Source organism: Cynocephalus volans, chromosome 7 (assembly GCF_027409185.1).
Source record: "Cynocephalus volans isolate mCynVol1 chromosome 7, mCynVol1.pri, whole genome shotgun sequence".
Taxonomy (NCBI): domain Eukaryota; kingdom Metazoa; phylum Chordata; class Mammalia; order Dermoptera; family Cynocephalidae; genus Cynocephalus; species Cynocephalus volans.
Genome location: NC_084466.1, coordinates 63,939,812 through 63,955,965, shown reverse-complemented (window position 1 = coordinate 63,955,965; position 16,154 = coordinate 63,939,812). Strand labels below are relative to the sequence as shown.

Below are 16,154 nucleotides of genomic sequence, written 5' to 3'. Positions count from 1 at the left end.
TCTCACCCCACTGAAGTATAAGCTCCATGAAATAGGCATTTTGTCTGTTTTGCTCACTGATGCATAGTGAGATGTACAGTTTACCACTGGTACATAGTGGGTTCTTAATATCTATGGGTTAAATAAGTGAATATCTAGGACTTTCTGATTGCTTCATGGAATCCCAGGAACCTTCACTGTGGATAGACCCCCATGAGGCCTTCCCACCACAAGTAATTTGGATCTCTCTTTTCCCATCCCATCATAAGACCTGTTTAACGTGGTTTTCATGGAAGGGATGTAAAGAACTAAATAGCACAAAAAATGTGGAGGCTTTCTTAGTCTCTTGAATTGTACTAGCAACCTTTAAGCACTTATGCACCGAGTCTGTAATATATTAATCAGTACATTTGTTTTGTGTAAATTCAAATAATATCTGTTCATATAATATCTGTTCCTTCAGTAGCCTCTGAGATAGATCAGGATTTGTGATTTTTAATTCTTTCATATCACCCACACAGAGCTCGGGATTCTATTCTGGAGTCAAGTATTTTAAAAAATAATACTAATGACTGAGAAAATAGCTTTTTTCTTGACTAGCTTCACCAAACTCTCTACAAGCTGTATTCCTCCTCCATTTAAAGCAGGGAACAGCAAACTACTGTCTGCCACTTGTTTTTCTAAATAAGGTTTTATTGGAACACTACATGACAGAGTTGAGTAGTTGTGACAGAGACTATGTGGCCTCAAAGCCTAAAATTTTTACTATCTTGCCCTTTACAGAAAAAGCTTGCCAACCTCTGATTTAAAGTAATTCACTTCAAAACCAGATAATCTGATTTTTTTCTCTTCTACTAATGGTCAACAAGCTTGTTTTAAACTAATCCTCCCCCTAAAAACAAAAAGGAAAACAGACAGACAACAACAACAAAGACTTGGGGACTCACCAAGGTTTCAATAACTTAATGGGCGAAAATGCTAGAGAGAAAGGAATCCAAGAGTAGTAAACACGATACTTGACACTATTTTTCTCCTAAAGCCTAATCCAAAGCTGTGGTTGAGAAGCTGAGTAGAACTATAGCCAGTCTCACAGGGCTGGGGAAACAAAAATTGGAATTCAGAGTTTACTGAGGAGAAGGATGCTCAGACTATCTATGAGATGGCTGAAGACTATGTTTCTAGGGGAAAAGATTAACAGGAAAGCTCTTATCAGGTTTGAAGCCCACCATTAAACCAGTTTATTCTCTGATGAGATTAAGGGGAATCTTCCTTAGTTTTTCTGCCTGCCAGAGAATAAAATAAAAATTCTCTGGAAGAAGATAACATCATCCAGAGCATCAAATTATCTCTACACAACATCTATTATGCAACCAAAAGTAAAAAAGGCATGGAAAAAGACAATAATTGGATAAAAATCAAGAGAAATGACAGACCATAGAAACAGACCCATAGAATCCACATAGTAGATGTATCACACATGTTTAAGAAAAATAACTGTGATTAATATGTTTAAGAAATTAAATGACAAGATAAAGAATTTAAAGTAAAAATGTAAACAATAAAAATATGTTTCTTAAAATTTTAGATTATAAAATAAAATAACCAAAATTAAGGACTTGGCAAAGAGTTTAACGGCAGGTTTCACAAAGATGAAGGGAGAGTTATTGAACTAGAATTTAGATAAGAAAAAAATACTTACAATAAAGCCCAGAGAGTAAAAGGGATGGAAAATATAGGAAAAAGATTACTTTAAATCAGAGGTTGGCAAGCTTTTTCTGTAAAGGGAAAGATGGGCAGGATGCAAAAGTCTAAGATACATGAAACTCAATTCCAATAAGAAGAGGACATGAAGAATGAGGCAGAAGAAATGTTTAAAGATATACTAACAAAATTTTCCAGGATTGATGAATGTCTGATGTTTGCTACAGACATTTCACGTACACCCTTAATTGGACTGTGAAAGTTTTCTTTTAACTCTAGCTTACCTAGAGCTTTTAAAATTTTTTTTAAATGGGTGTTGTATTTTGTCAAGTGTTTTTTTACATCTACTGAGATAATATCATTGAGAAAAAAACTTTGATTTTTAAACATCAAAACCACTTTGAATTACTTGAGAAAGCTCCACTTGATCATGATACATTATTTATTATTTTTAACATTTTATATTGTTGGGTTTGATTTGCTAATATTTCACTGAGGTTTTTACACTTGTATTTATGAAAAATGCCGGTGTGTACTTTTTCTATCTTGTAATCCTCCTCCAGTTTCGGTATGAGAATTACACAGGTGTCATAAAATGAGTTAGCAAGAGTTCCTCTCCTCTATTTTCTGAAAATAAATTGGTATTTTTTCTCCCTTAAATGTTTGATAGAATCACCAGTGAAGTTCTATGTGTCTGCAGCTTTCTTTGTGCAAAGACTCAAACTTTTAATTAGAATTTTTACAGACACAGGACTATTTAAAATTTTATTTCTTGTTGTGTCCATTTTGGCAAGTTTTGTTTTTCAAGGAATTTCCATTTTTTCAAAGTTGTTGAAAAATATGTTGTTCTTAATATTTCCTTTCTTTTTTCTATTTTAATGTCTGTAGGAAAAGCAGTGATCTCTTCTTTTTTATTTTGAATTTGGTATTTAGGGTTTTCTTTCTACTTTCCTTAATCATAGTATGGATTTGGCAATTTTACTAAACTTTTTACAGAACCAAGTTTTGATTTTGTTGATTTTTCTATGATGTTTGTCCATTTTCTAGTTCACTGATTTCCACATATACTTTTATTTCCATTCTCCTACTTACTTGGGATTTGATTTGCTCTTTTTCTCTGCCTTCTTAAGATGTAAGCATAATCACTGATTTTATACCTTTCTTTTTTTCTATATGCATGTAAATCTATAAATTCCCCTGTGAAGTTTCCTTCAGCTGCCTCCTAAAATTCTGATCTCTGTGTCTTCATTATCACACAGTACAAAATATTTCTGCTTTCCTCTTTTGACCTACTTTTTATTAGTAGGTTGTTTAATTTCCAAATATTCAGTGTTATTAATATTAATACTTACATTGATATTTAGCACAGATATTTAGTGCTTTTCTAAATATCTTACTGTTATTGACTTCTATCTTAATTCTGCTGTGGTCAGAGCATAACTGCAATATTTCATTTTTTAAAAATTTACTGAGACATGTTTTATGGCCCCAACGTATGTTATATCTTGAAATCGTTCCATGCACACCTAAAAAGTGATGTATATTCTGCAGTTGTTGGGTGTAGTGTTCTATAAATGTTAATTGGGTCAAGTTGATCAATAGAGTAACTTCAGCTTTTCTATAGTTTTATTGAATTATTATTGACAACTCATAGCAATTCTTTGTTTGTTTGTTTGTTTGTTTGTTTTCATGTGTGGCTGGTATGGGTATCCAAACCCATGACCTTGGTATAATAAGGCCGCACTCTAACCAACTGAGCAAATATTTGTATCAATTCTTGAGCAAGAGATGTTAAAGTTTCTAATCTCCAATTATGATTCTGAATTGGTCTATTTCTCACTTTAGTTTCTCCAAATTTTGCCTTATGAATTTTGAAGCAATCTAATCACATCTGCACACGTTTAGATTGTTCTGTCTTGATGAATTGACTCTTTCAACATTTTTGAAATGTCTCTCTTTATATTTGGTAACACTTTTGCTTTAGTGTCATCTTCTGCTTTGTCTGATAATATAGCCATAACAGCTATAAACAAGTGCTTTTTAAAAAATTTCCTCCCCTTTTCTTAAACACATTGTTGCCTACCATAAACATTGTGCTGTATCTTGTTCTTTTTTTTTAACTAAATATATCATGAAGAACACCTCACAGCAGTACATAGAGCTCTTTCTCACTCTTTTCATACTTTTCTCTCTTATAGCTCTCTTTTGTGTACAAATGTGCACCACTGTTTATTCAGCCATTTCCTTATTGATGACCATTTGGGGTGTTTTCAGTCTTTTCCTATTACAAATAATGCTGCAATAAATAGTCTATGCATACATCATTTTGAACTTTGCCAGCTTCTCCTTGGGATGGATTCCTAAAAGTGGCATGGCAAGGCGAAAGGGTAAATGCACATGTAAATTTGATAAATATCTTAAATTCTCTCTATAATGATGCACCATTTTAAATTTCTACCAGCAATTCTACAACTGCAGCAATAAGATATGCTGTTAAATTTTTTCCAATCTGTTAAGGGAGAAATTGTACCTCTGTGCAGTTTTGAATTGCATTGCTCTTATTTTGAGTAAGGTTGAGCATCTTTTCATATCTATAAGGGTAATCTGTATTCCTGTTCCAGTGAATTAACTGTTCATATATTTTGTTCATTTTTTCTGTTGGGTGAAATTGTAAATGGAATTATATTCTTAATTTCCTTTGACAATGTACAGAAATACAACCTTTTAATTGTTTATTGCTGGTGTACAGAAACACAACTGATTTTTGTGTTTGATCTTGTACCCTGTAACTTTGTTGAGTTTTTTTTTCCCCCAATTTGGATGGCTGTTATTATTATTAATATTTATTTCTTTACTTATTTATTTATTTAATTTTTCTTTGCCTAATTTCTCTGGCTAGAACTTCCAGTACATTACTGTACAGCAATGATGAAAGTGTCTTTCCTTGTCTTGTTGCTGATCTTAGAGGGAAGGTTTTTAGTCTTTCAGCATTGAGCTGTAGGTTTTTCTAAACATCCTTCATAATGAAGAAGTACCCTTCTATTGTTAGTTTTCTGAATTTTTTTTTAATCATGAAATGGTATTGGATTTTGTCAATGTCTTTTCTGCATCAAATTGAGATGATCGTGTGGTCTTTTTCCTTCATTTGCTAATGTGGCATATTACATTTATTGATTTTTCTTATATTGAACCATCCTTACATTTCAGAAATAAATCTCATTGGGTCATCATATATAATCATTTTAATATGTTCATTTTGGATGCAGCTTCCTACTATTTTGATGAGCATTTTTCATCTATATCCATAAGGGACACTGAGTTGCATTTTTCTTGTGGTGTTTTTGTCTTGCCTTGGTATCTGAGTTACACTGACAGCACAGCATGTGCTAGAAAGTGTCTACTCCACTTTTGTTTTCTGGAAGAGTTCGAGAAGTATTAGTGTTAATCTTTCCTTAAATGTTCAACAGAATTCACCCTGGAAGCCATTTGTTCCTAAACTTTACTTTGTTAGGAAGTTTTTGATTACTGATTTAATTTCATTACTTGTTAAGAGTTCTGCTCAAATTTCTATTTGTTCTTGAGTCAGTTTTAGTAATTTGCATTTTCTAGAAATTTTCTCATTTCATCTGGGTTATATAATTCATTGACATACACTTGTTCATAACATTCTCTCTTTATTTCTGTGAGGCCAGCAGTAATGCCTCCATTTGCATGCCTAATTTAGTTATTTGTGTAGTATCTCTCTTTTTCTTAGTCTAGATGAAGATTTATTGATTTTGTCAATCTTTTAAGAAAACTTATTACTGATTTCATTGATTCTCTCTACTGTTTTTCTATCCTCTATTTCATTTATCTCTGCTCTAATTGTTTTTTTTTTTTTCTTTTTTTTTTCCTTCTTCTAGCTTTGGGTTTAGTTTGCTCTTTTGTTCATGTTCCTTAAGGTGTAACGTTAGGTTATTAACTTGAGATCTTGCTTCTCCACATACTCATACCCACAATATCAATATCTTGCATAGCAGTAGAGTATATTTGTTACAATCAATGAACCAACATTACCACATCATTATCAACCCAAGCCCATAGTTTACATTAGAGTTCATGTTTTGTGTTGTATGGTCTATGGATTTTGAAAAATGTATAAGGAAATTATATTAGTCCATTTCTGTTGCTTATAACAGAACATCTGCAACTGGGTAATTTATAAAGAAATGAAATTTGTTTCTTAAAGTTTGGGAGGCTGAGAAGTTTTCAAAGTCCAGGGAACCTATCTGGTGAGGTCCTTCTTCCTGTGAGGTGTCTCTCTACAGCAACTCAGGGTATCACATGGTGAGAATGGCCTGAGCAAGACCCCAAACAGCCAAAGCAATCTTGAGCAAAAAAAATAAAGACTGAAGCACTACACTACCTGGCTTCAAATTATACTCCAAAGCAAAGCTACAGTAACCAAAAGAGCATGGTACTAGCATAAAAACAGACATGTGGACCAATGGCACAGAACGGAGAACCCAGAAATCAATCCAGGTACTTACAGCCAACTGATCCTTGACAAAGTCACCAAAAACATACATTGGGGAAAGGACAGCCTCTTCAATAAATGATGATGGGAAAACTGGATATCCATATATAGAAAAATGAAATTAGACATATCTCTCACCATATACTAAAATCAACTCAAAATAGAAGGTCTAAAAGTATAAAACTCATAGAAGAAAACACATGGAAATCACTCAGGATGTAGGACTGGGCAAAGACTTTAAGAATAATATCCCAAAAGCACAGGCAACAACAACAAAAATAAACGAATGGGATTATATCAAACTAAAAAGCCTTTGCATAGCAAAGAAAACAATCAACTGAGTGAAAAAAACAACCTACAAAATAGGAGAAAATATTTGCAAACTGTGTATCTGACAAGGGATTAATATCCAGAATATACAAGGAACTTAAATAACTTAACTGAAAAAAAAACAAATAACCCAATTTAAAAATGGGCAAAGGAGCCAAATAGACATTTTTCAAAGGAAGACATACAAATGGCCAACAGGTATATGAAAAATGCTCAACATCACTAAGCATCAGGGAAATGCAAATCAAAACCACATTGAGATATCATCTCACCCCAATTAGACTGGCTATTACTAAAAAGACAGAAAATAATGAAAGCTGGTGAGGATGCAAAGAAAGGCGAATCCTTCTACACTTTCGGTGGGACTGTAAATTAGCACAGCCTTTATGAAAAACAGTACGGAGGTTTCTCAAACAACTACGGATAGAACTACTATATGATCCAGCAATCCCTCTACTGGATATAAACCCAAAGGAATGGAAATATCATGTCGAAGGGATGTTTATGGCAGCTCTATTTACAATAGCCAAGATAAACTTACCTAAATGTCCATCAACAGGCAACTAGAGAAGGAAAATGTCAGATACACACACACACACACACACACACACACAATGGAATACTATTCAGCCATACCAAAAAAAAAAATGAAATTCTGCCATTTGCAGCAATATGGATGAACTTGAAGTAAATTATGTTAAGTAAGCCAGGCACAGAAAGAGAAATACCACATGTTCTCACTCATAAGTGGGAACTAAAAAATAAATAAAGACAAGAAGGAAGGAAGGAAGGAAGGAAGAAAAAAATAATAATAATAATACGCTGAACTTTCAGAAAGAGAGAACAGAACTGTGATTATTAGAAAGGAGTAAGGGGGAGGGGAAGAGGGGTTGGGGAGAAATTGTTCAATGGACACAAAGAAGGAGTACATTTTGTAATGATGAGTATGCCAACTATTCTGATTGATCATCACAGACTGTACACAAATACTGACAATCAACTCTGCACCCCACAAATAAGTATAATCAATTATGTTTCTATAAAAAATTAAAACAAAAAAATAATTAATAATACAGGAGAACATTGTCATTAAAAGGATCTAGCATACCTTAAGATTAAGTGCATTTCTTCCATTTATTTGACAGTTTACTATGGCCATGTTGGTCATGGCTATTACTGTTTCATATCGTGTTGCCCTAATAGTCTTAAAACCTTCACCACGTAAAACACTTAGCGGTGACTCTTTTCTTCTAGTTATAACAAGACCTAAATAACGAAGACAAAACATGAAACTTCAATGTGTTATCATTTAGAGTGGGAATTAAAAGGTATATGTGTTATTATAAGATTGACTTGCCATTAGGGATCAGCTGTACACATCCTCTGGCAGGGATCTCCCATAACCTTCATCCACCCAATCTCAGTTGATTCTGTTTGCCAAACTGGATGTTGTTTTGTTTTGGTTTTTAATATCAGATAATTCAGATTTTATCAATTTCAGTCTTTTTGTACAATATGAGAAATGTTTCTCAAAATTTTACTATGTATTGCATAAACAACTTCTTGGATCACAAAATTAATACAAGACATCACATAGGCATAACTCAGATACACATCACCTCCCAAGGGGCAGCCTCACTTTTCCTCTAATGTCCTCTGAATGTACGATTCAAACGTCCTATGTAATTTAGCTCTTCCCTCAGGTTGTCAATTCCACCCCTCCACCCCCGCAAAAACAAACAATTCAGGATTTTGCCAAACAGAGACCATCTAAATTTAAATTTACTTTATCATGACTTTTGTGGGTTTCATCTTCCATCAAAAGTGGCCTATGCAAGTATACACCAAAGTGTGGCAGGAAAATATTTTGGAATTTTATAAAATGCATTTTACATTCCCAGTCATTCTTTCTGCATTACTTGTAGAAACATATTTTATAGTCTCAGTAATTCTAATGCCATTGCTTCAATGAAAGGAAATAATGCATCCTAGAACAAAGAAAACTATTCAGTTTTTAATTTCTAAAACAGACCCTCTGTGCCTATTTTAAATCAATAGGTGTGAAAGTTATCCACAGAATACAGAAAGATGTGGCATGAAGATTTTTTGTCTTGGCAGAGAGAATGGAGTAAGAAAAAAAGGAGAGTAAATTAAGACATAAATCTGTGGCCTGCTCCCTACTCACACACCCTCAGGGTCTAAGCCAAAAAAAGTAGGTTTTTGAGTGGAAAAGAGGGAGATAGAGATAGAGGTGGTTAGAAATTCCCTGATAGATCTCTGAAGGATCTGAGAACCCTTAAGCTCAACAGAAACTTTCCAGAAGGGAACCAGTAGAGCAGAAGAAACTCAACAAAGCAGAAATGGCAACATGAAATGCTTAGGCTCATGACATGGAGGAGACCCAGAAGTTAATTTATGTCACAGAACTGCTGGGAGGAATAGTGGGCTCAAAGTCCTATGGTTGGAAGGTTTTGCTATGTATAATTTTCCATTAAATACAGTTTTTGAATCATTCATTTGACATATTATTTTTTTGTCCGAGAATTTATTTGACTCTGATTTTTCAAAAAAAATACCAGTTCTCTGGTGAAATTCCCCAACTTTTTCTTTATTTTCTTAAACATAGTAATCATGGTTATTTAAAATCCCTGTTTGAAACTCTAATATCTGAATCAACTTTGGGGCTATTTCTATTACCCATTTTCTTCTACTGGTTTTCAGACATATTTCTTGTTTTCTTAGATGCTTTGTGATTTTTTAATTTAATCTGAACTTCGTGGATAAATAATTTTAAGTGTCTGGATAACGCTATCTGTCTAACAAGTGTTAGTTTTTCTTTGATTAGGCAGAAAGTATCACTTGATTTATCAAGGATTGGTTTTGAGCACTGTCAGGGCTAGTCTATTTTAGTTTCGTCCTTTCTCCTAAAACATCATCCCTGTTCCTAATGCATGGGTCCTCTGGCTCTTCAGCTGAAAGCCTGGTGTGTTACAAAGGCCCCTGCACTTTGGCAGAGCTTGAACTCCATAATCTGTTTCTTGTGCAACTGTAAAAACTTACGCTGAATTTCTTAGCTTCTCAGCTGACGTTTTCTGCTGTGTTTCTTAGAGTCTTATCCTGGACATGAACAGCTTAGAAATCATCCAACACCCTTAAGGAAATCTGTATGCAGATTTTTGAGTTCACTTCCCTTTCATTGTCTCCTCTCTAAATTTTACCCCTCAAGTTCCAGCTATTGGCAGCTCTGAAATCCAACTGCTATCTCCTCAACCCACTAAAACTACCATTTTCTACTTGTGCTCTATTCTCCCACAACAGCAAAAGCCAGGGTAAAAGTAGAGCTAATTCATGAACTTCCCTTTATTCCGGGATTGTAGCCAGTCAGGTCATGTCTGTACTGGTTACTCTCCAATTCCTTTAATAGCTATTTTATATATTTTTGGCAGCTTTAATAGTTGATTTTGGTAGGAAGGTTAGTCCAATACATGCTATTTAATAATGGACAGAATCAGAAGTCATCAGGTTATTTTAAAATCTGCATCCGATAATCCTAACACCTAATACACCTGCATGTTTTTACCACGTATTGTTTCTGCTAGTTTTCATTCATTTGATCTTTCTCTTTGTGTGCTTGGCGATTGTGCATTGTTTACCACACTCTATATTTGTGAGATTGTAGAAATAATGTGAGGTCTAGGATGTTGTAATCTTTCTTTAAAGATAATTTTTTATTTTTTTCTACTAGGTAACTAAGGTCAAAGCACTTAGAACAGTGGTAAATAGTTTGACACATGGTAACTAGTTAACTCATATTATTGCAGGTCGGTCTACCTCACCCAGATTAAGCGTACGTCAACTTTTATATTCCCAACATCAGTACATCTAGTTCATAGTCAATACTTGAAAAATAGCTGGTGAGTAAATGGCTCAAGAAACTGAAACTAAGGTAAGACATATCGATGAATCATGCACACATACACAAACACACACAATCCAAATACTTTTATAGGGAGATAATCTTATATACAGTTTCTAAAAGAATAGTATAAACCTAGCACTTACCTTCAGGAGATCTTGGTGTGATTTGCTTTGGGACATTTTCTACATTTTCATTTTCTGTTCCAAGAGTTTCTAGAAGAAAGAAAAAGATGGAACAACTTTTGGATACTTGTAAAAATTCATTTGAGGGTATTATGGCTTCATTATAATTGTTCATCATTTAGGAAACTGGGATTATCCATGGAAATGTATCCATGAAGTCAACCATTAGCATTGGCATTCTACTTCTGGAGCTGATCTAGATTACCTTCTGAATGGTTTTTCATGCTCAGTGCTCTTTTTTTTATATTAGTTTTCTTAGGTCCTGTGAATTTCCTTGTCAGTTCCCGTCACCACCATATGGATGGAGTACCCAGTTTGGACTTGGAAGGTCTGCTACTGCCCTCTGACCCAGGTATTAAATGTACAGGCAAAAGATGAGTCCATTTTCCCACCCTGAAAACCCAAGGGGGAAGGGCACCATTTTCTTGCATGCCTTCTCTTCTTTTGCTCTTCTTAACCCCATTATTATAGCCCATGTTCACATTGTATTTACCTAACATAGACTGTCTTCGAGGTTTTCTTGGTAAAATTGGTGTCGGTATAAACGTGATACCTGGAAAGTGACTAATACTTAGCACCACTGTAGCACCTTGTTGTACACGTGCAGACTCCTGACTTTCTAGTATAATCGATTCGGTAGTAAGTAGAGGTCTTGTCACCATTGCACTTAAGTCATTCAAGGGCTGCTGATAGGGATGGTCTGGAGTCTTTGGTAGGGGCCGATACCCAAGGTGCACTGTTTTGAGTTTGGTAGTGGCAATCGGGCAAGTAGCATGTAAAGGTTTGGAGAACTCTGAAGAAAGAATTAAAATGTCTTCCAGATTTTTATTAATATAAATCTTTTTTATTTTGTGTTTCTCTTTCTTGGACTTTCTTGAACTTTCCTTTTGGCTTGTGACTTTCCCAAAAACTTGTGTAGAAGCTGAATGAAAACTTGGAAAAAATCTGGAGCTGGTAGCAGTCTGTGGAATGCACCAACAGACATTCTTAGTAGACTTTTTGGGTTTTGAAATAGTAGACACTCTTTCTTCTACCTGATGATCAAAAAAGAGAGTTTGGGTACTGACAACTGTTTGTGCTTGTTTTCTTGAAATAGCAAGAAAATTAGCTTTGTCTTTTTCAACTGAAGTGGTTTCATCTTGAGTGAACTCTGTATGGGGTGACTCAGTTTCACCAGTCTTGGCTAAACCAGAAACACAAAAACAGAAAAATTATATTTATCAAGATGTCAGATTCAAATGGCCAACAGAATCATGAAAAAAATGTTCAACATCACTAAGCATCAGGGAAATGCAAATCAAAACCACACCGAGATATCACCTCATGCCAGCTAGACTGGCTACTATCAAAAGGACAGAGAATAACAAATACTGGCGAGGATGAGGAGAAAGGGGACCCCTTCTACACTGGTAGGCGGGACTGTAAATTAGTGTAGCCATTACGGAAAACAGTATGGAGGTTTCTCAAACAGTTACAGGTAGAACCGCCATATGATCCATCAATCCCATTACTGGGTATATACCTGAAGGAATGTAAATCATCATGTTGAAGGGATACCTGCACTCCCATGTTTATCACAGCTCTATTTACAATAGCCAACATATGGAGCCAACCTAAATGTCCATCGACAGATGACTGGATAAGGAAAATGTGGTATATATACAACATGGAATATTACTCAGCCATTAAAAAAAAAAGAAAAAGAAATTCTGCCATTCACAGAAACATGGATGAACTTGGAGAAAATTATGTTAAGTGAAATAAGCCAGGCACAGAAAGAGAAATACTGCATGTCCTCATACATAAGTAGGAACTAAAAAAAAAAAAAAAAGAGATAGAGAAAGGAAAGAAGGAAGGAACAAATGAAAGAAGGAAGGAAGGAAGGAAGGAAGAAACAACAACCACAATAATAGGTTGAACTTTCAAAAGGAGAGAACATAACACTGGTTATTAGAGGTGGGAAAGGGAGAGGGGTGGGGGGTGGTGAGAAATTGATTAAGGAGCACAAAGAACAATTATGTTTTAAGGCCGAGCCCGTGGCGCACTCGGGAGAGTGCGGCACTGGGAGTGCGGCGACGCTCCCGCCGCGGGTTCGGATCCTATATAGGAATGGCCGGTGCACTCACTGGCTGAGTGCCGGTCACGGTCACGTAAGAGACAAAAAAAAAAAAAAAAAAAAAAGAACAATTATGTTTTGTAAAGATGAGTATACGAACTATTCTGATTTGATCATCATGTATTGCATACAGGTATTGATATTCAATTCTGAACCTCACAAATATGTATAATCAATTATGTTTCAATAATAGATAAATAAATGATGTCAGAGGCAAAACTATTAATGTCTTAGTATTCGTAAGTTTTTTACCCACTCCTCTGTCATCTTCTAAAAATGTTAGTATATATAATTGCTCAGTTACAGAACTTTCGTTGAGCTTACTCTAATAAAGTTTTACATTTCTTTTTGATGCCAGATGTCAGACCCATGTGTCTTTTGAATATGATTAACATTTTGATGGGGCTACAAGGTGCCACAAGTTTATTTAGGTTATAACAATAAGTGTTCTTTTCTCTTTTAGGTCCAGAAATTGCACTGAGCTTGTGTTCTCAGACACCTCACTACATCAAATATGCCTTTTCTTTCCTATGCAACAGAATGTTAAATGACATTTTTCTGTTGTCTCAGATGAGTACAATACATGGTAAGGACCTTTGTATTCTGATGAGGAAACAACAGATTAAGGCAAAATTTGCAAAGAGAGGGCCAAAACAAGTCCTTCAACCCTTAACCCCTCACCCACCTATATATAAGAAATGGCTAGAGGGGTCTTATTCATAAAGTCTTTGTCCAGTCCTGGAGTGTCACTGCTTCCTGGAGTGTTCCCCTGGGTTTTCTTTTAGTAATTTTATGGTTTGGGGTCTTATATTTAAGTCTTTAATCCATTTTGAGTTGATTTTGGCATATGGTGAGAGGTGCAGGTGCAGTTTCATTCTTCTGCATATGGATGTCCAACTCTCCCAGCACTATTTATTGAAGAGGCAGTCTTCTCCCCAATGTATGTTCTTGCTGCCTTTATCAAAGCTCAGTTGGCTGTAAATATATGGGTTGATTCCCACATTCTCTATTCTGTTCCATGGCTCCCAGCACCTGTTTTTATGCCAGTACCATGCTGTTTTGGTTACAATAGTTTTGTAATACAATTTGAGTTGGGTAGAGTTATGCCCCCAGCTTTATTGTTTTGCTCAGGATTGCTTTGGCTATTTGGGATCTTTCGTTGTTTCATATGAGTGTTTGGATTGCTTTTCCAATTTCAGTGAAGAATATCATTGATATTTTGATGGGGATTGCACTGAATCTGTAGATCACTTTGGGTAGTATAGATATTTTCACAATGTTAATTCTTCCAATCCAAGAGTGTGCTATGTCTTTCACCATTTTGTGTCTTCTTTAATTTCTTTTGGTAGTGTGTTGTAGTTTTCATTGTAGAGCTCTTTCACCTCCTTGGTTAAATTGATTAGTAAGTATTTTATTTTTTTGGTGACTACTCTAAATGTGCTTGCTTTCTTGATTTCTTGGGTTTTTTAATTTTTTAATTATTTATTGATATTATTTTTTACATTCTAAGATGTTGCAGAGCAGTTGGGGGGTGGGGAGAGGGGAAAGGGTAAGGAAATAGGGTGGAGAAGGAGAAAGGGGGAGCATGGTTTAGGCCCATGGCATTCCCCTCATTCCTGCATGAGAGACCAGGTGGATTCCAGTGGCAGCTTGGTCATTGCTGGGCTGGATGCAGATGTCAGGGGGTTGTGGCTGAAGCCCTCAGCTCCCCACCACTCCAGTTTGGGAGCCTGGGACACTTCCTGTGGCAGCTCAGTGGTCATTGGTGGGCTAGTTGTAGATGTCAGGTTGGTGAGGCTGAGGCCCTCAGACCCCCACCTCTCCAGCTCAGGAGCCTGGGGCATTTCCTGTAGTGGCTTGGTGGTCATCGCTGGGCTGGGTGTGGTCAGCAGGAGGGGCATGGCTGAGGCCCGAGGCCCTCTCCACTCCGTGGCTTGGAAGCCCAGGGGCTTTCCAGTCCTTCTAGGTTATAGGTGTTCTTTGATGGTATTAGACCTTTACTAGTTAATATCAAACTTTGTCTCTGACCTGTGGCTATTTTGTTTTTCTTTCAGTTCTGTGTTGGATTATTCACTGTTCCCACCACTTAAACTCTGCACTGGAACTAATTTGTTTTCCTTTGCTTACTTCTAAAATTGTGGAACTTCCTGTAGGGACCAGCATTTGAGCCCTGACGCTGAGATAAGCTAAATTGCTTCATTGCTGCTGATTCCCTGGGGAAGACTTTTTGCGCAGCTCACGTTTTAAAGGTTGACCTTGTATGTACTTCTGGGTCTTGTGAGGTCTGGTGCACCTGGTTTGTGTGGAATCTCTGGTCTGGGCCTGCGTCTTTTCAGCAAACTGCACCCCCTGCAGTTCTACATTCCTGACCAGTCAAGAACAATATCAGTATGATATTGTTGATCTGTTTGTCATATATGGCCTTTATTGTGTTGAGATAATTTCCTTCTATACCTAATGAATAAGACTACAAAAGCACAGGCAACAAAAGAAAAAATAAACAAATGGGATTATATCAAACTAAAAAGCTTCTGCACAGCAAAGGAAACAATCAACAGAGTGGAAAGACAACCTACAGAGTGTGAGAAAATATGTGCAAACTATACATCCCACAAGGGATTATTATCCAGAATATATAAGGAATTCAAACAACTATACAATAAAAAAACAAATAACCCAATTTAAAAATGGGCAAAGGAGATGAGTAGACATTTTTCAAAGGAAGACATACAAATGGCCAACAGTACATGAAAAAATGCTCAGCATCACTGATTATCAGGGAAATACAAATCAAAATCACATTGAGATATCATCTCATCCCAGTTAGACTGGCCATTATTAAAAAGACAGAAAATAACAAATGCTGGTGAGGATGCAGAGAAAGGGAAACCCTTCTACAAAGTTGGTGAGATTGTAAATTAGCACAGCCATTATGCAAAACAGTATAGAGGTTTCTGAAATAATTACAGGTAGAAGTACCATATGACTCAGCAATCCCACTCCTGGGTATATATCCAAAGGAATGGAAATTATCATGTCAAAGGGATACCCGCACTTCTATGTTCATTGCAACTCTATTTACAATAGCTGAGATATGAAATGAACCTAAGTGTCCATCAACAAATGACCAGATAAGAAAAATGAGGTATATATACACAACAGAATATTATTCAGCCATAAAAAGAATGAAATTTTGCCATCTGCAGCAACATGGATGAGCCTGGAGAAAATTATGTTACATGAAATAAGGCAGACACAGAAAGTGAAATAATGCATGTGCTCACTCATAACTGGGTGCTATGAAAGAAGAAAGGAAGGAAGGAGAAAAGAAAAGAAAAGAAAAGAAAGAAAAGACCACAGTAGTGTGTTGAACTTTCAGAAGGAAAGAACAAACTTAAGGATACTAATGAT

At 35.8% G+C, this 16,154-nt stretch overlaps 1 protein-coding gene across 1 annotated transcript in view; it reads right to left on the bottom strand.

Moving 5' to 3' along the window:
• Nucleotides 1-16,154, bottom strand: part of LRRC63 (leucine rich repeat containing 63) — a 59,333-nt gene that overhangs the window by 29,370 nt on the left and 13,809 nt on the right. Inside the window, exons 3-5 of the mRNA XM_063101537.1 lie at nt 11,121-11,810; nt 10,589-10,657; nt 7,635-7,792 (exon numbers count right to left, since the gene is read on the bottom strand). Of these exons, the coding sequence (XP_062957607.1) occupies nt 7,635-7,792; nt 10,589-10,657; nt 11,121-11,810 (917 nt within the window). The remainder of the gene's footprint in view (nt 1-7,634; nt 7,793-10,588; nt 10,658-11,120; nt 11,811-16,154) is intronic.